The following is a 22,633-nucleotide window of genomic DNA, read 5'->3' as shown; positions in this document are numbered from 1 at the left end:
ATTTCCCCATTACACAGAGCGCCCTCTGACACTGAAAGTCAGCCAGCCTGTGGGTTAAGCATATCTTAGACAGCCCTTTCCTCATCTCTTGCATTCATTACCAGCAGATTTGTGTTCTGTTCATCCTCCCATAGAGGCTTTAAGCCTAAATTATAAATCACTATAATACACCAGAAATTCACTCCATTCTCTTTCTGAAGAAAGGGAGGCAGAACACTCACTAGCATGACATGACCAAAACAAACAAAACAAAACCCGAAACAGTTGTCCTCTCGCATCATCCTTAGGAAAGGAGCCTCATTCTACAGATACACAGACAGGGCAGATGCTCAGAAGGATCAGTTCAGACCGTAGTGTGGCAGACTCCAGCTCTTGGCCTTACATTTAGCCTTAGTCCATGCGCGCCCTCACTCACACACCAGTGGCTTTGGGCTGGCTGCACCTCAGTCCATTTGCTGAGCCTGCAGAGGAGTGGGTCATTGCACAGCTGGAGAAGGTCCCCACGAGCCAGGCTCCAGCGGCTTTCCTGCAGCAGGCAGGAAGGCAGCAGCTTCTGAACATTTTGCTTAAGGCTCACTTAACAACACAGTAACTGAGCTCTTATTGGTCTGCTGAGCGAGCCGTAGCGGGGAGTGAAATGTGGGTCTTTGCAGCGCCCCGTGCTTCAGAAGAGCCTCAACGGCTTTTGTGTGACCTCCCCTGACAGCCAGGTGAAGGGCTGTAAACCCTTCCTCGTCAGAAACATCGATGTTTCCCAAACTGACAAGTTCCTCTACGACTTCAGAGTGCCCGTTTTCTGCAGCAAGATGCAGCGCTGTCCTGTTGGAAGGGCCTCTGGCTAGGACGTCGGCACCCCCCTCCACCAGCAGCTTGGTTGTGGCTAAGTGGCCGCTGCGAGACGCCAGATGCAGAGCAGTGCAGCCCTCGGCCGTGGCTGCCCCGATGCCTGCGCCGTGCTTGAGCAGCAGCCGCGCCGTGCTCGTGTGGCCGGTCTCTGCAGCGATGTGCAGGGCCGTCTGCGCGAGCGCGTTGGGCACGTTCACGTCGCACTCCAGCTCTATGAGAAGGCGAGCGACGCGGTAGTGCCCTCGCTGAGCAGCCAGGTGCAGGGAGGTCCTCCCATCCATGGTCTGCACGTTCACGTTTGCACCCGGCTGCTTGGCCAGAAGCTTCACGATGGGCAGGTGGCCTTGCCAGGCGGCATAGTGCAGTGGCACCCAGTCATCCTTGCCTTTGATATCCAAATTAACGCCTCGTCTGAGCAGGATCCGCACGATATTCTCTTGGCCATACTGACAAGCTATGTGGATTGGGGCTCTGCCTTCAAAATCTACCTCATTTAAGGATGCATTCTTATCAAGCAGCATTTTGGTGCTGAATTCATCCCCATTCTGGGCAGCAAAGTGAAGAGCAGTCCACTGATCCTCATCCTTGGCATTAACATTAATTTTCCTCGCCATAATGAGCTCCACAATGCTTTTAACTTTCTTCTCAATGGCTATGTGAAGAGGAGTGGATCCTTTGCTGTTGGTGAGGTTAGGGTTAGCATTGTACAGCAAGAGCCACTTGACACATTCTTCTTGACCAGCTTCAACAGCCAAGTGCAAAAGACTGGAGTTCCCATCTAAAACGATATCAACATCTTGAGGCTGGAGGATCTTCATCAGCTTGCTGGTGTCTCCAGATAAAATGGCCTCTGTTAGCTTCCTCTTCTGTATGTCTGTAGTTCCAATATCTAGATGGAAAAATACACCATCACAATTTTACTGCTGCAGAACCTTATTTATTTGCCCCCAGACAGCACAGCTGCTGCTTTTGATGTCTGTTCTTTGCAGTACTGAACTGCAAAAGGGGAAGGGGATGTTGGGGTGACTTACTGCAAGCATTCATGAGAGCCGCTGATAAAGTAGCTTGAGTCTTTTCAAAATAGGTGCTCAAACCTGAGCTCAGTTTAACTGAGAAAAAGTTAAGTTAACAAGCTTAGCTGACCCAATCTGGTGTTTTCTATAGTCCTGCTGCAAGCAAAAAGCTGAACTAGATCATCTTCTATCCACCAACCTTTTATGACTGATTCTGTAATTGCTTTTTATGGGAATTCAGGTCATTTGTTTTTAGAAATTAATCAGATTTATTATTTCTTACTAGCCCAGGTTTGGGAAACACCTCATTCATTTTCTTTGAATAACCACCTCTGGTAAACAAATCTGTAGTGCTGATAGCATGAGAACGCAAGGCTAATGGAGATTTCCAGAACTGCTATTTTTAATATGACTGCTCTAAGGCCCATGGACCAGAACACAACACAAAAAAACAGGAGTGCAGGGAAGGAAAACAACACAACACACACACTTACCATTCCCAGATGTCTCCCTTTCAAAGGAAAGGGAAAGGGAGCCTCTAGATGAAAAAGCTGAATCTACAGATGAAACTCCTGAAAGACGCTTATTCTCACTGGACGCAAGTTTGGACTCAGAAGAACTGCGACTGAGATCCTCAGGGCCTTCCATAGTCTGAGAAATCCCTGAATCCAGCTGGGACAACAATTCCGAAAGACTGTAATCCTTAACAGATGCTGCAGCAGGCTCCTGTTTTGGCTGGGATAGTGCAGCCATTCCCTTCGAGAGAAGCACATAAGCATTTTAGAAAGCTCAGTAAGAAAAACAGAGCATGAGGCAGTCCAAGAGGAAGCCTAAGTTCATTAATTTGCAGGTAACCTTTAAGCATTGTCCTTATTAAATGAGGCATAGGAACAAGGTCACTGAAAATTTTCAGATGCTGGAGAACAGCTTTCATCGGTTCTCCACGCAGCAGCTAAAGCCACAAGGCTCTTTTGTCTAGGGCAATTTTCAAGATCAGTCACACCCAGGTAGTTCCAGCCTTCCCTTTCTAATGTCCTCTTCTCCCTTAACAGTGAGAGGAGCCACTTGAGCTCCGTCCTGCCCAGTGGCTTTCCTGACCCCATCTATGACTTTTGCATTCCAGTCCTTCACCAAGTCCTATTGCTACCAGGCAAGCAGGTGCCGAAAAGCATCAAAGAGAAGGTTGCTTGGGAAGTTACAGGTCACAGAAGGCCCTGTGTCTTCTCCAAAGCTAGCTGGCTTGAAGGCAGAAAGAGAAAATACCTCAGACTGCTGCTCTGGGGAGCTCCTGGTGCCCAGGTCCTGAGATAGCACTTCCTTGGTTTCATCTTCTGGTTTTTCACAGAGGGCCTCCGTTTCTGAAGTGATTTCTTTGAAGAAAGTATGACAAGTTTTTATTTTTAATAGTAGACTTCTGAGGTACTCTGCTGCCTTTCTCTATCATTAGAGCTTAACAGCTTTGAGTTACTGTGGGTGAAAGTTCTCACCATCCCATCTAGCACCACATCACTAGGTACAAGTATGTAACTGAAAACAGAGTGCAGACGACTAACTGAGCAGCTCATTTTCATGCTCACACCAGTCTCACATGTAGCATCAATTACATATTGGCTACACTAAAAGGCTGTGATATTGGAACCATTCTGCTGCTGGCTGTTTGGCAGACTTGCCCACCTATTTTAGAAAGATGGGATCCCTCAGTCTTCACACTTGGGGCAGAAAGAGGTGGGAGGAAAGAGACTAAGCTCTCCAGGTAATTCTAAAACTACGATACTGGGAGATAATATTTACTACATTCTCCTGCATTTGCAGAAGGATGCAATTTTGGATCTGTAGCACAAGTGCTAAGGGTCAGCTGAAACCTTTGACTATGGATGCCTATGCTTTTTAATGCCAGAAAAACAAAAGCAAGGATTGTTTTAAGAAAATTCACTTTCTTGGCATAAAAACACCACATTTCAGGAGCCAGGGCCTTTAATGCTTTGGTAAGATTAGAAAACACCCCAAATCCAGGCTTGGCATATGCCCTGACACACAGCCAGAAACAAACCTAAACCATCTCCCCCGGGGTATTGCCTAAACAGATCAACTGGTTGAACACAGGTCTAACCCCTGAAGTGTTTACATAACACTGTCATGGTCAGACTTGTCCCCAGATAATCCCTTCCTCTGCAGAGGAATGAGTGGCCCGGATCACTGTCTGCACCACACAACGCGCTGTATTTACTCTGTCACCAAGGTTCACAGCACTCACCCCAAGGATTGACAGAGTCCTGAGCAATAATGTGACTAACAGAAGAAATGGGCAGGCAGGTTAGCAGGAAATCTTACCTTGAAATGTTGGCCGCTCACCAGGATCATCTTGCCAACATTTTTGCATCAGTTTGATCAAGTTATTACATGAATGAGGCCTGGATTTGGAAACAGCAGGTAGCTCTGGGCGGTGGCCTTTAACTACTTTTACCATAATATGCAGAATGTTGTTTTCCTCTGTAAAGTAAAAGCTCACAGTGAAGAACTCCCAGCAGAAGATAAAACTTCTGTCTTTTCTAAGAAAATAACAGTGTACTATATTGAAACTGAGTTTTCCTCTGATTTCCATACTCAGAATACTTTCTTCCATCAGTGAGGGGAAGGGAGAAATTAAATCTTCCTCTCCCACAATTTTCAGCAATTCAGTAACATTTACTTCCAGTATATCATTTTTTTTTTTAATCGCTTTCAGTGATTGACTGTGTTCCTTCTACTCACAGAAGAGGTTGGGTCAAAGGAGAGAGGGGAAAACAAAACATAAAATAGTTCTCTGCTAAATTCTGTCTAGATTTTCATTTTTGACATAATAAAATTGGACTACAGATTTTAAGTTTACCAAGTACCTAATCTTTTCATAAAGGTAAAGAAAGAAAGGAAGAGCAAACAGTGCAGTACTCTCCACTCTGAAGTCGAGCATTGAGCTAAATGGAGAAAAACTAGTAAGCAGACTGTAACCTGCTCGAACATGTTTGCTATACGTAGATTAGTCATACACGTAAGAAAATAGTCATAAAGAGTAACTAACTGCTTCTAGATTGGTGTATTTACTGTGGGGCAGAACAAGGCTTTTCTCATAGACTAGACAGTCTGCAAGTAGGCTACGGAGCCTCTCTGTAGAGCCGCGGTGTCTGAAGGCAGCACAGCTGCCTGCCAGGTGCCTTTGCTCTGCTCCTTGCAGGCCCCAAACACCCAGGAGAAGCCTGAGCAGGCCATGCACTAATGCGGATCTGGGCAGCAAACTCCAGCAAAAGGAGAAAGAGGTGCAGGCTGGAACATGCTGTGACCGTGCGGATTCTGGTGTTCCCCCTGGAGGACAGGGGAGTACTTAATTTGACTTGAAATTTGATCACATGCAAGTGTCCACCGTACAAGACACTGGAAATCTGGAAGAAGTGCACCAGACCTCGGTTTATAATCTCAGGCTGGTAAGGGGGGAGGCGTGCTTACCAAAGGGAGAAAGGAATAAAGTTCTGACACAACCCACCTAAGTGGAGCTTACCTGCAAAAGGCTTTTTCTGTGTAAGAACTCCCCAAATCACAATGGAAAAGCTACAAAAAAAAAAAATTCTCAAAGAAATGTAAGTTATTTTCATTAGTTGTCTGTCCTTGTCTTTCATTTCTTCATCTAATTCAACTGACAAACAACAAGATGTACCCAAGAAGACTTGAGACCCTATCTTTTTCAGGGAGGAACCAGAGGCTGTGAACATGAGGACTAACTGCAGACTGCTGGCTTCTTGGTTACAGTTACTGACTGCTTTATACCAGCACTAACAAAACCAGAGTGCAGCAGAGAACTATTGCAGATACTGTAATTTTGCACTGTAGGATGATCTTAAAAAACATACATTCCATTTAGAACATCACACATCTTGGAATTTACAGCTATTATTTCCTCTTCCTAATAACTTCATAATGGAAAGGGAAGCAGAGACCCAGTGATGAAATCCACTAAAGATTGCTAAGCATTTTTGTTAGAGACTCAACTTTCCAAGTAGGTCAAAATGTACCTTTTGATGGGAAAATTAGAGGTGGGTAGAGTGCTTCCCATGCCAGTTCCTAGTAAATAAATATAAGCTGAAATTACTTACGCCAAAAACCCCAGAATTAGCTGCAGTTTGTTAAAAGACCTCTACCCTGCAAAGACTTTACACTAAGCAAAACAAACACAAGCCTTTGCAAGATCGAGTTCAAGCAGGATTTGGGATCTAGTGCTCAATTAAGTTTTATAATAATAAAGTATTATTTAAAGTTTTACGTTTTTCTGCAGTTAACTGACCTGTACACATCATGTTTGGTATCAAAACACCTGTTTTTTTCTTTAATGCGCTCTGGAGGAAGGTACGCAATCGTGCCACACAAGCCATCCATGCTAAGGTCATGGGAATGGGACAAGCCATTGCACTTTGCAAGTCCAAAGTCAGAAATCTGCAAAACAAAGAGGATAGAAAAGTGCATGTTACCATTAGACTTCAGGGGAGTTAACAAAAACTTTTGTGGGATAATGACTGACAGATGAAACAGGAAAATCCAATGAAATACTGTGAAGTGCCACTCAGAAACACCGAGATAAGAAAAACCATGGCAGACTATTCTTCATAGTTCCTCTCCACAGGTACGTTAAAGATACACACACAAACAGTTCTTGCAAGCAGCAACTTGTCAGCCCATTATATGGCAAACAATAAACAGCTGGAGAATTTACTGTAATTTAAGACTAGTCAAATTTAGCTAGTGCAAACTGTAAGTTCATGAAATTATTGCCCCCCTTCTTGTTTCCCTGTGAAGCATCACACTGTGTGCAATGTTTTATCAGAGCTCTGAGCACCTGCTTCCAGGCTGCGAGGAGGGCAAGGGAACCGCTCTTTTAGGCATCACTGTTCCACTGGCTGTGCCAGCAAGGATGAAGCCCAACACCAGAGGCACAAAGTGGGAGAAGGGAAAGGAAAAAAGGCAGGGAATTCTTTCTGGCAACTCGCAGACAGAGCAAGTCGGTGCAGTGACGCAGAGAATGCAGCTGAAACGAACAAAACAAGTGACAGCAAGTTTATAAAAAGGAAAACACACCTCCACTTTAATTTGAAGTGTCAAACAAATATGCATTCATTTGCTCTCAGAGGCATGCCACTCATCGAGCAAGCAGATAGGCAAGGAATTTCCTTTGTGTTACTTATTTCCCACTGGTCAAAAATGTCTTGAAAATTCCACGTTGGCATAACAGGCAAGTCAAGCTCTTTTGGGCCACTCAGTCCACCAATGTTTTTTTCTAGCCTACCTGCTAGATAAACCGACAAGATTTCCCCCAGCCCTCCAAACAGATTTAAATGTTCCTTATATCTAATAACTGCAGAAGGTTTCCAACGACTTGCTCCCCTAGCACCCTTTTGATCTCCACAGCTTCTCCTTGGAGAGAGTTACCCCCAAAACAACATGGCATAATTAGAAAATAAAGCTGTTGTTTTTTGAAGAGGCTCCGACTTGACGCTTTCAGAAGTTTCTCTCCACAAATACCACAGAACTAGTCGCAACATGGCGCCGCCGCCGCCGCCACGGCAGAGGGAGGAGATGGCCGCCACCTCCGCGCCCCGCGTGCCTCAGGCACCACACACCTCCCCTCCCCTGGCTGCACGGGGACGAAGCCCACGTGGCGCCGGCAGTAATGCCCCCCGGAGCAGGGAGCTGGCGAGCGTGGGGCCTGCTGGAGTCCTGCAGCCCAGCCCACAGGTACATCCATCCCGCTGCTGCCTACATCTTCTGTCTGTAGGGTGACGTGGGGAGGACTCGAGGAAAGCCAAGCAAGGCAGCCCAGGAGCCCTTCCTCTCCCAGTGCATTTGCAGGGTAGTTTCTCCAGCCTCTGGAGTTATACTCTTGGAGGGGGGTTGCTAATGACTTCAGGGAGCCAAATACTGGAGTCCAGGGACGTTTTGAGCAGGCAGCAGACCCACGTTTTTGAGCCAACCGCCCTGCTAGGGCCGAACCTACCGCCCCCAGGCAGCGCTGCGGCAGCCTGGGGCACTCGGTGCTCGAGGAGAACAAAAGCGCAACCCCGACATTGCACAGGCCCTTCGTGTCAGCTTAACAAACCATCCAACCGCTTCAAGTCTGAGCAGATCCGACTTGGCAGAGCACAACTAGCCTTTGATTAACACAAAGTAAGAGAATTATACACGTCTGAAGAAACCCATATGGCATGCGGGCGTGATTAAAGCAATACACCTTCCTCCTTGACTAAACACCACCAGCTTTTTTTACTATGCAAGTTCAGTAAAAAAGCTGAAATACAGAGAGCACATTCAGCGACACTCCTGCGTTGGGAAAACAGCCACCAGCACTCAGTGAATCTCAGTTCAGGGCGCACGAGGCTCAACACGAGGCTAGATAGGAAAGATCTCAGCATGAACCTCAGAGCTAAGGAGCCAAGATCCAAGGTACCCTCTCCCACAGGGCAGGCAAGATCTGCAGCGCTGTGAACCCGCTCCTGCCCTTGGTGAAGGGTTAGGTTTTATAGAGATTAGAAGGAAACTCATCTGCAGAGATGCTCTTCGGTCATAGCAAATCCTGCAGAAAGCTCTGGGAATTGAAGCCGTGCATTGTTCAGACTGTAACGAGAGTAAGGTTCTCAAGACAGCGTTTGTGGGTTTCACTAGGCCCTCTAGGGTAAATTTTCCACGCTACGCAGGTATTAGTCATGCCATTCCTTTTAACATCAGTGGGAATTGTGCAGTGGGTGGAAACGCAGCCATTTAACTGATCTGTTTTGCCTTTAAATTGCTTGTCGTGTACCTAGTTCTGCGGGGTACACGAGGCTAGCCAAGGCAGTAAACACAGAGCGCCCGTACGTGGGTAGCGCCCTCTCTTCTTCCCTGATACCCCAATAGCTGCAAGGTGACGGGGCTCTCCCCTGCACCACCACCAGGCAAGAGCCGGCCCTTACTCCTTACTGCGGTTGGTGCAGACGGATCCCATGGAGCTTCCAAAGCATTCCCAGCATCAGCACGGGGCAGGGGAGGCACGGGGGCAACACACCGCCTCGTGCAAAACACACGGCCAGGAGGCAGGGAGCAGGGAAGAAGCATTGGCCAGGGCCCACACAGAGAGCAGGGGCCCTTCATGTCTGCACAGCACGCACAGGCTCTGCCTTTCAAAGGCCTGAACGAGGAGAAACGCGTGAGTAGCAGCTGCTGAAGAGACCTATCTATACCTGTTTTCCTGCTCACATCACGGCACCGCTTTTGTCCAGAGCCCCAAAATTCTTTCTCTTTTGTTTTTGTTTGTTTGTTTTGTTTTTGTTTTGCAAAGCTCCAGATGTTTGTGCTTGTCAAGTTATTTTTTGGAGCTTCTGTAGAGACCACGATTCTTTTACTTCTCCGTACTTCATATGTTCAAGTAACTACAGCGAGTAGTAAATCCAGCTATTTCCAAACAGGAAGGGATCTAGCTCCCGGAAACAAAAATCCTGCTTCGACAGTACTTTCACTGATGGCTCCTGATAGGCTATTCCAAAGCGTGTATTTAGCTTGTAAACTTGCATGTTATTTTTCTGCAGATAAGGCTCAAAAGTCCACTGCACTGGACTCGGGATCGGGTTCACCAAAAGGTTTGCTTCATACAACAGGTAATAAAGCGGTCAGATTAATTTTTAATCTCTGCAGGAGGGCATATCCGGTGCTTGCCTCCGTCCAAAGTCTCTGCACATGTAGATACTGAGAACGCCACCATGTTTATCTGTGTCCTTTCTTCTGGAAATGCCAAAGGCTTCCACAGGCTACTGATTTGAGGTACTAGAAATTAGGAGGGGAAATAATATCCTTGATTTCAACTGAAGACGCAGCTAGCCCCTGCACTTCCAACACTTACCTTTGCTTCAGTTAGTTAGAGAAACAACTGTTTTCAGAAACAACCTGTGTTTTCATCCTTTTCTAACTTATTCCAACACTTCTAATCATCAAAAACCTGTTTCAGGACCTACTGTGATGTTTATAATGTGCTTTGCAGAAGGGACAGATAACAAGGCTGTTTTAATCTAGCGCAGATCTGCACTACCACTACAGGGACAGTCTAGTTCTCTCCTCTGCGCCACCGCTAGAGAGTCGATCAAGGCAAACACCAGCGTTGTGGGCTGGGATTAAGGAGTTGTGTAACAACAGCCCCACATGGAACCTGCGAACAGGAGGGCTGGGGAATGGGGAGAGGGACACGCAGAACAACAAAGCCCAGTTCTCATTTCTAATGACAGGGGAGCATTCGCAGCCGATGAAAATGTGGCTGTTATCTACAATAGCTACTCCAGAAAAAGAAACTTACCTTCTCCTTGCCAGCCTGCCCTCTGGTATTACTGTGACCTACAGCATATTAAAAAGTTTTCTGAGAAACGTGGGTTTTCAGGCAAACTACTCATTATCTTCCTCCTCTTCTGGAATGTTAGCAGTTCTTTCTTTGGGAAAACTAAATAAAGGTGCCCATCACAGAGGCAACCTATCCATGCTTTAGTATGACCCCCAGCACAGCATGACACAACGCAGCATTAAACTTCATACTGATTTAAGCTGGAAGGGCAGGGTAAAAAGCAACCATGATGAGCTGAAAGCAGTGCAGAATTGAGACCTGCTCACCCTGAATCAGGACCTATAGAGCAAAATCTGGGTGATGAAAAATACACACTTGCAAATCCTACCAATTATATGGCAAGATGAAGAGCCACAAATACCAGGCAGGATAATAGCAGAAACAAGAACTCATAAAAGAAGCCTTTTCCCTAAAGGTATTAAGTTGCAGGTTGACTTCATTTTAAAACCCTGAACAAAAACACGAGATACTGAAGACGTGAAACCTGCTATGCAGTAACACAGAGAGTATGTGGGCACAGTAGCTGGCAGCAAGCTAGGACAGAGAGAGATTGCTGCAAATGGGGCTGTGTTCACCCACTGAGGGCCCTGGAGACAGATCCCCATTGGAGCAGGGAATTAGCAAGCTCAGAGTCTGCGCGGGCAGTGCTGGAAGGCAGCGTTGCTTCCCAGCACTGGCTCCCTACCTGCGATTGCCAGGGCACAGGGAGCTCAAGGGAGAGATCCATAGCTTGGATGGAGCATGGGAGCGCTCACTCGACATGGTCCAGAGAGCAAAAGCTACGTATGAAACGAGCCAGAAGCACTGCAGCTCTCAAATGCTACCAAGAAGGGCAGGGAGGACAAATACTATTTTCATCAGAAGGGGCCTGATCCCTCCCAGCAAAGCCAAAGTAAACCACATGGCTTCAGACCACTGAGAGGGACCAGAACATGGAGAGCAGATTGTTCCCAGCTAAGGCTCCATTCAGCACTGAGGCCCACCACCCCAGAGGAGCAGGCACATATGCATACATCCCACAAAAGCAACAAAGCACCATCTATATACACACACACACAGCTATATATAACCTATATATAAAGCTATATATAGGTTAATTTACCTATATATAACATATATATATATATAAGCTAAGTGTATAACTTCTATTTAGTAAAAGCAGCCAAGGAATCCCCAACATGCCTTTGGGCAAAAAAGTTAATGCACAGCTATCTCTGTCGCTGCTCTAGCTAACCCCACACTCTTAATTATCCTCCCAAAAGCAAAATCCAGCACAAACTCTTATGTAATACCCAGGAGACAACTTTATGATAGAGGCACCCACTTGATGATAAGCTTTGTACACCACCACTGCGTTAGTCATCATCCTCACTTGGGGTTTTAAAGCAAGTGTTGTGCTCGTAAAAGGAGGAGGGCGTTGCTTCCATTTAACTGTAGCAACAGGGCTCTAATGCACTCCCCTGGAAGGCTGCTTCCTGGCTTAAAGGCAAACAGTTTGCAAAAAAAAAAAATCCTCCCCACCTCCGAACTCCTCTTTCGCAGTCTGCAGCATCTCTTCACTCCCTCTAGGATTCTCTTAGGGACGGGTCACCTACTAAATTAACGCTAACATTTTAAAAGTCAAAACACTTCAATCACCGGCTTCATTAGCCTTGCAGCAAGAAAATGCACATTAAGTCAAGCTGCAGGGTCTGAAAATTAATTACAAGTTTCAAACATACAAAAAGAAGGTTTGGGGCCACATTTTTAAAGTGGAGGCTTCTCACAGAACATACATCTCTCTTAGTTTGCATGGATTCACATGTCTGTGTCGCTGCTTGAAGGGGTTTCCAAGGTGCCTGCAGACCTGGAAGAATGCTGCCTGAAAAAATCGTTTGGATTAGACCATTCTCCTCTGAACTCAATGGAAAAAGTCTGAAGATCATCATGTGTTTCATATACAGAGCAATAACTATATTTGATGTCAACAATGACTTCACCAGCAAATTATTCTTACATTTCATACTTTGTCCCCATTGTGGATATCACCTCAAGATATCCACAACCGTATCACCTCACCATCCGGATATAGGCTGCACAGTAGTCAAAATATCAGGCAGCATTTCTGTGTCCTGAAAAGGTGGAAAATAATGCAGCCTTATCTTGGCTTGTGATGAGTCAAAAAATAGGAATTTAAGGAGTTATGCAAGCAAGCACGAACTTCCAGTAAATAAATATTTACCAATGGCCTCTAAGCATCAACGTATCAGAATACACTTTTAACAGCTCAGACCTTGTTGATGTTCTGGTAATAGTACCATCAACTGCCACTAGTTACCTCATATCTCTGAAAGAAAATCATCCTAGACATAAACACCAAAAAGGCCTGGTGAATAAGCTGAGACTTCATCTCATGCCTGACTTCTTTCTAACATGCTCCAGCTCTGTTATAACACCAGTAGGGCCATTTTCCTATACAGAAAACTTTATTTTTAGAACAGTGCAGCAAGATCATTTGGCCAGTTTGAGGGGGACAGGGAAACAGAGAGCAAACATATGATGACACTGATAAAAACCTGCAAGATGACTACCTGCACTGAGTTACAGCCGCTGGCAGCGTGATTAATTCTGCAGTTCCAAGGTTAAGAGTGTGGCCACCAAATTGGAAACACTTGGCGTGAAAAGGTAGGATTTCAGCCCCTGTCTTCTCCAATAGGAAGGATCAGAAAACAAGCACTGTCTCATTAGACCTGGTGCCAAAAGAGATTCTCACAAGAAAAGGACATCAAATTTGCTACCTTGCTCTGGAAATTGATAATGATAGTTTGATGCTGACAGTCGTAAACATTTCCTTGATTGCTCTCTGGTAGGCATAAGCAGTCAGGACAGAAATACTTTTTCATTGTGTATGCTCTCAGCAAATGAAAGGACATAACAATTTGCTTCTGGCAAGGCTCTGCCTCCCTGGACTCCAGCTGTAAACTAGGTTTTGGATTTGCATTTAATACAGGGCACAAAGCAGGAAGGTACAAACAAGGTTGCTAGTGTGAGCTGCACAAGTGGCAGAGATGGTTTAGAGGTTCAGAACAATTTTCTCTCTCTGCTGTCACCTGTTTTTATGACACTGCGACAGGGAAATTTAGAACAGAACCTATGAGGCCTGCTGCACTACCACACTCCTGAAATTTCAGGAGAGTTCTCATGAGGTTCCCACTCCACTTTTACTTATGTAATTGGAAAAGCGTTGAGGTTGTGGGGGTTTGGGCAGGGGGAAGGATTTTTCCAACTCGATAGGAATGCTCCTGGTTTCTCCCAGGCCTGGGAGCTCGGCAGGAGCCGCACAAGAAAACAAGGTACCAGAAACATGTGTTTGGCACAGGATGCCTGGCACCTACCTTGACATGGTAGTGGGCATCGAGCAGGATGTTTGCAGGCTTGAGGTCCAGGTGGAGCAGCGGGGGGGACATACAGTGCAGAAAGTTCATCCCCACCGCTGTCTCGTGGATGATTCGGAAGCGCAGTTCCCAAGGCAGCGGTTCAGAAGCCAGTAGCTTTTCCAGAGACCCTGTTTCCATGTACTCCATGACCAAGCCAACCGGCTCTTTGCAGATGCCATAAACAGGAAGGATATAGCGAAACTTTGCCATTTCCATCTTCCTGGCTTCCTCCAATAGCTCCATACGCTCCCTATGTAAAAGAGAACATACGATGAAGGATGGAGTAGCTGTTTCCTCCTTCCCAAACATGCAGCAAACATTTAATTTGCCATGAGACTGGAAAACAGATTTCATGGCCATCGCTTGGCTGAGCCATGCTCCATTTCCAGCCTAAGGCCCAGGAACACTTCTGCATTTACCCCCTCTGCTTCATGCTTCTAACGAGAGGCAGCTCACAGCTGCTGAACTACAGGTACGTTGGACACCTCAGCGGTGTCAGTACCCCTAGCATAAAGCCTGTCTCTCCACTTCGATGTTTCTGCTGTTAAGAACAAGCACGGTGCATGCGATGGCCAGATTTACCTCTGCCATAACTCCCTGGGCTAAAGTCATTAGCTTTTTGTGAGTCACAAGACTGCATTAATCAGAAGAGAACATGGACACTGTTGCTTCAGCTGCCCTGCTGACATGGGCGACCTAGGCAGAGATCCAGGAGCTGGGACAAGAATCCTCCGGACTTGTTATTTCGGAGAGAAAGTTTTCTACGGTGATTAGATGGAGGTGGAAAAAGCCGCCCTTTTCTCAAAACCCAGATGTGATCATCTCAGTATTCTGTTCACAGAGCTCTAGGGAATGCTGAGGATGCCCAGCCTACACCTGCCGGTTATGTAACAGCCGCAGAGCTGGCACGGGCCGCGAGCGCTCGCGGCTTGTTTACAGGTCGCTCCGAGCGTGACCCTGCAAAGTGCCAGGCATTAGTCAGGCCCCGATGGGGCCTCCCAGGTCAAGACCCTTAATTGCAATGTCCTCTTTCCGCACTTCCAGCGCTGCCTTCCCGCCGCCCGGGAGCATCTGTCTTCAGGCAAGTTCAAAACATGAACCCATCACCTCTGGCTCTCCTTGTGCACCCTCCAAGAAGGGTCACACTAGACGGGTGAAGAACGGCTCAGATACGTTATTAATGATGACAGGCAGCACACGGGGCAGCCTTGGGTCATGGGTACCGAGAGTCACCTCCGCCCACCAACTAACAAAACACAACGGAGCGAGGTCAGATATATAATATTCCCTACACGGAGACTCCGTTCATACGTGACAGCTCTTGGAACACCCCTAAGGAGTGGAAAACTACAGACGGCAATGCCCAAAGTAACAGGACCAATTTTGAGCACAGACCTCTAGCAAACAGAAAGTTCCACTTTTGCTTTCAAAGCACTGCTTTGAACCCCCTTACCAGGTCTGTAAAAGGCCAATCCCTGTGGGACACATCTGGGGTTTGTATCTGAAGTTCAGCAAGCGCTCGCACACCAGTCACAGCAACAGACCACAAGGAAGATGCTCCCACCCTGCGCAGCTAAGGATGGTTTCCACAGCCCTGGTGGGCTCTGGCCCTCTGGCTTTGGGGACTCCCACCAGCCAGGCCCCAAAAGCTCCGGGAAACACCTGGGGCCAGACCCAGCTGCAGCGTGTGACAAACGCCATCAGCGAGCAATATGAGCCCATTCCCACTTGGGGCATCCCCACTCGTTGCAGTGCTGGACAGAGCGTTCTGCCTCACCTTTTGGGGAAAAGCGGCCCAATTGAGGTTAAAAAAATGCAGGCTGCTGCATTTTCTACTAGAAAGGGAGCCTGCCTAGCTCTAGCAGTCAGCAGCAATCTGCAGCAATTAGCACCGGTGCCAGAAGTCGATCTAGCCCAGCATGAAGAAGCAAGACTCTTTCAGAGGCGAGATAAGGCTGCAAAGCTATTTAAGGGGCTAATACAAAATATCATCAGGGCAGAGAGAAAAGATAAGAGAGCTCTTTCCTCTCTATTAACTGTGCTGGCTCCTGCTGCTCCCTACAGCAACTTTCTTGGGAAATAATTGCCTTTGTAGACAAGTCCCCGGTGTGCTCCCTGGCATGCTGGAAGGGAGCGCCTCTGAATAACACAACCAACTCCTTGCCCCCGAGCCACATGCATAGCCAACATAACTCACCAGGCCTCGGCGAGCTGAGCGCTGGAGTCAGAGATGTAAAATACCTGTCTGAGCCCTCCGAGGCAAAGCAAGAGCCCAGCAACAGCTTAAACACAACCAGAACCACGAGACTCCCAGGGATGGGGTTTCTAGGCTAGCAAAGGCATTGGAAGACATCACCAAAAGCAGAGAGACTTCCTGCTCAAAATGGGGCATTTTCCCTGGTGAAGGAAGAATTACCAAATAAAACAATGCAAAATGGTCCTTGTTTTGGATCAGGCTCTTCTATTACTTAATTTATTCACTCAACTAGCAGACAAGAGCCTTTTTCCCAATTTGCCTGACCAAAAAAAATAAAAAAATAAAACCAACAATTACCACCTTCAGCATCTCTCCATATCCAAAATCTAAATAGCTAGTGATCTGACGGAGACACTATGGCACGATGTAAGCAACCCCATCAATTTTCAAACATCTTAGTCATGTCCTGAAGTGCATTTACATCAATCCTATTAACACTAACACTTTAAACCAAAACCTTCTCCATCAGGCAAAGATGAAGGGTCTTTTACCTTTCCTTCTCCTAGTGCAAGGTGTGACTGGCTCTCCACGCAGGCCTAGGTGCTCTCAATGTGTCTATCGCCTCAATCCGCAAGTGCTAATGCTGTGCCAAAGGATGCTGTCGTATCACCGAGGTTGAGTTTTAACAGATCAAAGTACATCTTTCTTATAGCACTCACAGCACTCAGAAATCATTACACACTCCTTCAAAGGAAGGAAAAGATCCTTATGCAGTTAAATTCTGAGGCTTTTCAGTCAAGAAGCCTCAGACCAGCCTCTCTTCATTTGCAGCTATAATGCAGCTTTTTGTCTGACATTGACTCGATTAAAAGAGAACTATCTTCTCTAAGTCAGTCGGCTTCATTTCCCTTTCTACACTTTATCCGAGCACTATACTGTATTTAAAGCACAAGAGCCTGCCTACAGGAGCTCCCATAGGCCTGGGGGTGCAAGCCCTCCCCCTGCCCAACGCACAGCAGCAGTAGGGGGTAAGAGACCTAGCACGGGGTGCAGTGACAAACAGACTTGTCACAGAGGGTGGACGCTGTAACCAATCAGCCCTTTTCAAAGCAATTAGGCAGGTTACATAAGTTAATGTGCGGGACCTTTGACACCCCTGGCACATCTGCCTGCCTCTGCTTGAAGTCGGACTCAGACCCACCTGATGTCGCTTCACTCCTCCCCTTCTCCTGGACAGACAAGGGACCTGCCTGCTCATGACCTTATCCCCCAAACCAGGGCTCGCCTCTCACACCACAAGAGCAGCAAGGATTGTGACTGCATCCACATTTGCACATACCCAGTTTTCGTGCCCCGAAGAGCGTGCTTTCTGCAGAAATACACAACTCTAAACTGGCGAGGTAGTCCTTGCAGTCTTACATTCTCCTTCCCAAAGCACATACATACCCTCCATGGAGCTTGGAGCAGAAGAGTTAAAACTGTTCTAGGGAAACCCTGAAAAATCTGGTGAGCGCTAATGGAGCGATTTCCTTGTCCCGTGTTCAGAAGCAGACCCAGCTCAGCCCAGCTCCTGCCACGCTGCTCTCCAGCTGGGAACGCTAGACCACAGGTGATGGAGAGGCCTGGAAAAGCAGGACACCCTCGCGCTTTGCCACCAACCCTTCCCACATGCACGGGAGCAGACAGTCAAGCACACGCTATGATCTCTACGGAGCAGTTCACAGAAGAAAAACAAAAACAAACAACCAAAAAATCCATACACTTCTGTTATGTCAGGACATAATGTCAGGGCAAATTACAGGGAATAAAATAAAAATAAATAAGTAAATAAACAAAAAGATCTCTTCTTTCAGCTTGACAGACCCTGACCTGCTCTCAGAGCCCTGTGGCACAGTAGTCACAGCCCTGCTACAACAGGCTATCACCGAACACTTAGGCTCTCCCCTGCTCTTAAAGGGGCACAAGGTAAATATCAAGCTCTACCTACACACCCAGAGCCCGACAGAGCAGACGTTCGCTCACCTTTGTCTCTCACCTATGTAAAAAGCAGGATCTGCTAAGAGCAGAGTGCTTCTAAATGCTGCGAAACAGGGTCCTGCAGAAGGATGCACACGCAAGGTTTGGGTCGCCCCCCAGTCCAGACCCAGCCTGTCCCCCCTCACGCTGCAGTCACCCACAGCCACTAACGCCGCTCGTCGGGAGCCTTCTCCAGGAACCACTTGTCACTATTGCCTCTACGTGTTCATATGCATATATGTATGTGTTATATTCGGCCATTTGAAACCCACAACAGTTTGCTGTCTGGGGGTTTGACACTCTCTTTTTTTCCCCCCAGATCAGTCTTCCATTCTGGCTAACACTGTTAAAGAAAAAGGGTGGTTTTCTCCACTGCAAGTCTTGGAGGCTTCTGGCTCGTGCACCCTCTTCTTCAGGCTTCTATTGAACCCCTCCTGCACACTGAACAGCTCCTGCATTCCCTGGGGACAGAAAGTGGGAGCAAACAAGGCGTTAGAAATGGAATTTGGCTCAGTAGTCTAAGAGGGCTTGGATTTAAGGGTAGAGAGATTTCTGGCTGTACATTCAGGTTTTCTTTCTCCTTGAGGCCTCTTTACCAGGGCAGCTATTCCAAATATCTGTCTGCAAAAAATACTGTCTGCAAAAACACAGCGAGAGAGACTACAAAGCAGTGCCACCTCCAAACCATTACAAACAGGGTTTTAATGTGATACCAAACAAATAAAAGCAATTCTGTGCAACTCCGCCAGGGCTTCCGATACCCGTGACAGTTCCTCTAACTCTGCTGCTTTAGGGGTTTCCAACAAGTGCCTAGTCCGGGTAATCTCCTGGATTAATGATTTCACTACACAGGCTAGTTATACAGCTAGACAACCTAGATATACAGCTAGAGAGCTCAGAGAGCCTGGGAACTGTAGAGAGTGCTGTATTTTGTGTGGCTACCCCCCACTGGAATAGCACAACTTTGCTAGAAAGGTTTCTGATGGAGAGTCTCTCTCAACCTGGCAGTGTTACAAACTACCAGGCAGGATGGCAGAGCAGCCTAAGGGCCAAGAGGGAAGCGAGCACACATTCAGCTTTTCCTGCTTTGCAGAACCAAGCCTTTCCAAAAAGCCAGGGACCTCCAATGCCCACTTGTAACATGAGCAATGGTGTTTCAATAATGCCCCGAAGCCTCTAAAAGACCAAAGCTGCAGTAAAACACCAGAAAAACATTTCAACGATTGGATTGTCAAAATAAGCTCTAAGCTGCAGGAGCCCCATGCTCCACAGCTCTCATGGCAGCTTTGCTTACTGAACCCTTCATGTTCACAGGATCCCTCTGATACCTGCACACCTTGTAACCACTCAATTGCACGCTGAACAGCAATACAGAGATTTCATAGCATTTCTCTAACTTAACTGTCCGTGTTACAACACTTGGCAGCACCACAGAACCACAAAACGGTTGAGGTTGGAAGTGACCTACAGAGATCTCGTCCAAACCCGCCCCTGCTCAAGCAGGGTCACCCAAAGCAGGTTGCCCAGGGCCCTGCCCAGACAACTTTTGAGTAGCTCCAAGGATGGAGACTCCACAACCTCTTTGGGCAACCTGTTCCAGTGCTCAGGTGTCCTCAGAGTGAGGAAGCTTTTCCTTATGTGCAGATGGTGCTTCCTGTGTTTCAGTTTGCGCCTGCTATCTCTCGTTCTGTCTCTGGACACCAGTGAAGAGAGTCTCACCCCATCCCCTCTACAACCTCTCATTAGATATCTTTACACACTGGTAAAATCCCCCTCAGCCTTCTCTTCTCCAGGCTGCACAGGCCCAGCTCTCCCACCCTCTCCTCATACGAGGCCTGCTCCAGCTCCTCGGTCACCTCAGCGGCCCTTCTCTGGGCTCACACCAACAGCTCCCTCCTCCCTTGTGCTGTGCAGCCCAGAACAGGACACAGCACCCCAGATGTGGCCTCATTGGGCTGAGCAGAGGGAAAGGATCGCTGCCTTTGACCTGCTGACAAGGTGTTTTTCAATACAGCCCGGAGAAAAAAGGAGCTGTTCTCTGCCAAAAAAAGCACATTGCTGGCCCACATCACCTTGGCCACCAGGACATCCTGGCCCTTCTCTGCAGAGCTGCTTTCAAGCCTGTTGACTCCCAGTCTGTACTGGTGCAAGGGGTTATTCCTGGCAAGGCTCAACACTCTGCACTTCCCATTACTGAACATCTTCTTCTCTACCCAGCATTTGCCCCAGACTCTAAAAATTAGCTTTTGGGTATATTTTCTGCAAACTTCCAACAAAAGCAGAAGAGGAAGATCAAGTGTGTGAATGGGATACATTTTTTATATTTGTCTTCAGTATGACTTTGTACCTTTAGTGAGTTTGATTTGCGTCAGATTAGAGGCACAATGTCTAGTTTGAGGAAAAAAAATATTATCGCTAAGAATATTCTGCAAATGAAAAGTGCAGTAAGTTTTCTGCTTACTTTTAAGAGACATTTTCATTGCAACTGAGAAATTTATTTGCTACAGCAATTTTTGGCTAGGCCTCAATAATCATCAAGTCTGAAAAATATTTTGAAGCTTCAAGAAAGTTAGGAGGGCTTGCAAGTTCCCCCAGAACAACCTCTACAACTTTGACACCTTTTCTGTTTTGTTCACAGACACCCCAGTGACCCTCTATATGTAACAAACTCTCTCTCTCCTCTTCTAAAGCAGGAACCTTTCATCTCTTTCATCCTTTCAGCCTTGCCTACAGCAAAGCCAGCAAATCAGCTTATGTGCGAGAGGTTCCCCTATCCTAGTAATTTGGGACAAATCCTGGGACAAACTTCTCTTCCCCTCCTGCAGGACCTGCAACATGGAAAACCTTTCGTGACCAAACCAAAACAAAAATGCATGGCAGAATCAGCCCGCGAGTTGGCAGAGCCCCCAGAGCTCCAGGCGGAGCTGGAGGAGCTCCACAAAGGCGGCTTGGCCACGTTCAGCCCCAGCCTCTGAAATGCACGGACGCTTCTGCAGATGCCTCTGATGACCGTCTCCTAGACCCCTCTATGCTACAGGCCCGTATCACCCACAGGCCACACAGAGCAGCCGACTGTCCCATCTCTGCTGCAGGCCACAGCTGGCTGCAGAGGGAGACGAGCTGCAAGGGAACGCCACCCTGCAGCATCTTCACCTGCGACGCGCGACCCGGCTCCCCCAAGGCTGCCCCGCCACGGGGGGCACGTCCAGGCGGGAGGAACGCTGGCCCCGAGCTGCAGCCTGCGAACATCTCTCCCAGCAATCTCCTTTCAGCACCTGGTCCTGAAAGACAGCACAGCCCGGGGCTGCGGAGAGCCGCAACCGCTCCCCGTGGCCGCCGGACTCGCCACGCCGCTCGCCGCAGCCTCGGCGAGGAAGGGCCACCGCAAGGGCAGGGTGAAGGGCTGGATGAGCCCACGCAAGGCGCTCGCTGCAGGGGGGCACTGCAGCCCTGAGCAACCCTCTTCCCCTGGACCCCGTCCTGCGTTCTGGCTCCTTTGCGCTCCCTCCGTCAGTGACCTCCAGCGCCGCAGCAGGCAGCGCTTTGGCACGAGCCGGTACCGGCACAACCAGGACAGGGCAAAACCCTCCCCAAACTGCTCCAAGGGGCCAACGTGCTTCCAGCGGCCAAGCGGCTCAGCTTGCTCCCAAGGGCGGCTGGCCCCTCCACACACAGTTCATGGAATCACAGAATCGTTATGGTTGGAGAAGACCTTGGAGACCACCGAGCCAAACCCTACACCCCTCAGCACTTCGTCTGTTAAACCATGTCCCATAAGCGCCTCATTTACACGTTTCTTGACCACCGTTTAGTGAAAGCGGGGCCCGGGCTTCCCCTAAGCGCGGCCAAGGCCGCGTTTGCCCAGGGAGTATCTAACCGCGGTGCTGCCTCTGCTGCCTTTGGCCACGCTCCGTGCACGCTGCTGCCGGGGCTGTGTCACCCTCCTGCGCTCCCTGCACACCCCCGGGATCCGGGAGGACCCAGGGATATCTCCTTGCTTTGCTTCTTAGAAATAATAATTTAAAAAGCTGCACTGCCGGGGCAGAGCCGCGCTGCAACCCGGCTTGGCCGCGGCAGCGCTTGAACCACTCTTGGGCGCGATTAGCTGCGTTTCCATCGGCCTCCTGCAGCCTGAGCCTGGCAGGGAAACGAACAGCAGAAATTCGGGAGCTCCCTGCGCCGGGAGCCGCTCTGCCCGCCCCAAGGCGCCAGCACCGCGGAGCCGCAGGCCGGGGACGCGGTCACAGCTGCCGGCCGCCCCGTCCCGTCCCGTCCCGTCCCTTACTTCTCGTCCACATGGAGGCTGGGCGAGCACTTGATGGCGAGCCACGTCTTCCAGTGGAGGTGGCGCACTTTGTACACCTGCCCGAAGCCGCCCGAGCCGATCTTCTCCCAGCTGCCGAACTCGCCCTCCTCGAAGGCCCGGAGCAGCCCCACGGCCCAGGGCGAGCCGCCCTCCCGCGCCATGGCCGCCGCGCTCCCCGGCGCCCGCCCGGCTCCGCGCAGCGCAGCGCGGGCCGCCCCGCCCGCCCCGCGGCCCAGGTGAGTCAGGGCGGCCGGGGGCGGAGCGGGGCCTGACGACACTTCCTGGGCCGCCGCCCCGGGCCCGGCGGGGACCAAGTGGTTGGTGGCGGTGCCCGGTGCCGGCCCCGCGCCCCGGCGGCTCGCGCAGCCTGGCGCGCTCCTATCAAACCTGTGCGCGCTCCTGCTGCGCTTAGGGCTTCATTCGGTTGAGCTCAGGGCTATGTGTGTGCACATTAAATAC

At 48.7% G+C, this 22,633-nt stretch overlaps 1 protein-coding gene across 1 annotated transcript; it reads right to left on the bottom strand.

The window, feature by feature from the left end:
* Window positions 1-566: 566 nt before the first annotated feature.
* RIPK4 (receptor interacting serine/threonine kinase 4) lies at window positions 567-22,350 on the bottom strand. Its single transcript, XM_088539369.1, has 8 exons — window positions 22,154-22,350; window positions 13,614-13,905; window positions 6,172-6,320; window positions 5,392-5,441; window positions 4,191-4,349; window positions 3,123-3,229; window positions 2,354-2,615; window positions 567-1,735 (listed from the first exon to the last, which is right to left on the bottom strand). Exons 1-8 carry the CDS (start codon window positions 22,333-22,335, stop codon window positions 567-569), a joined length of 2,370 nt encoding a protein of 789 aa, XP_088395495.1. The 5' UTR covers window positions 22,336-22,350.
* Between the last annotated feature and the right edge of the window lie 283 nt (window positions 22,351-22,633).

This window comes from Tinamus guttatus, unplaced genomic scaffold, assembly GCF_059628265.1.
Source record: "Tinamus guttatus ecotype Peru unplaced genomic scaffold, ASM5962826v1 Tinamus_guttatus_pri_ptg001602l, whole genome shotgun sequence".
Lineage (NCBI taxonomy): Eukaryota > Metazoa > Chordata > Aves > Tinamiformes > Tinamidae > Tinamus > Tinamus guttatus.
The sequence above is the reverse complement of the archived record's forward strand: the minus strand, read 5'-3'. Positions and strand labels throughout refer to the sequence as shown.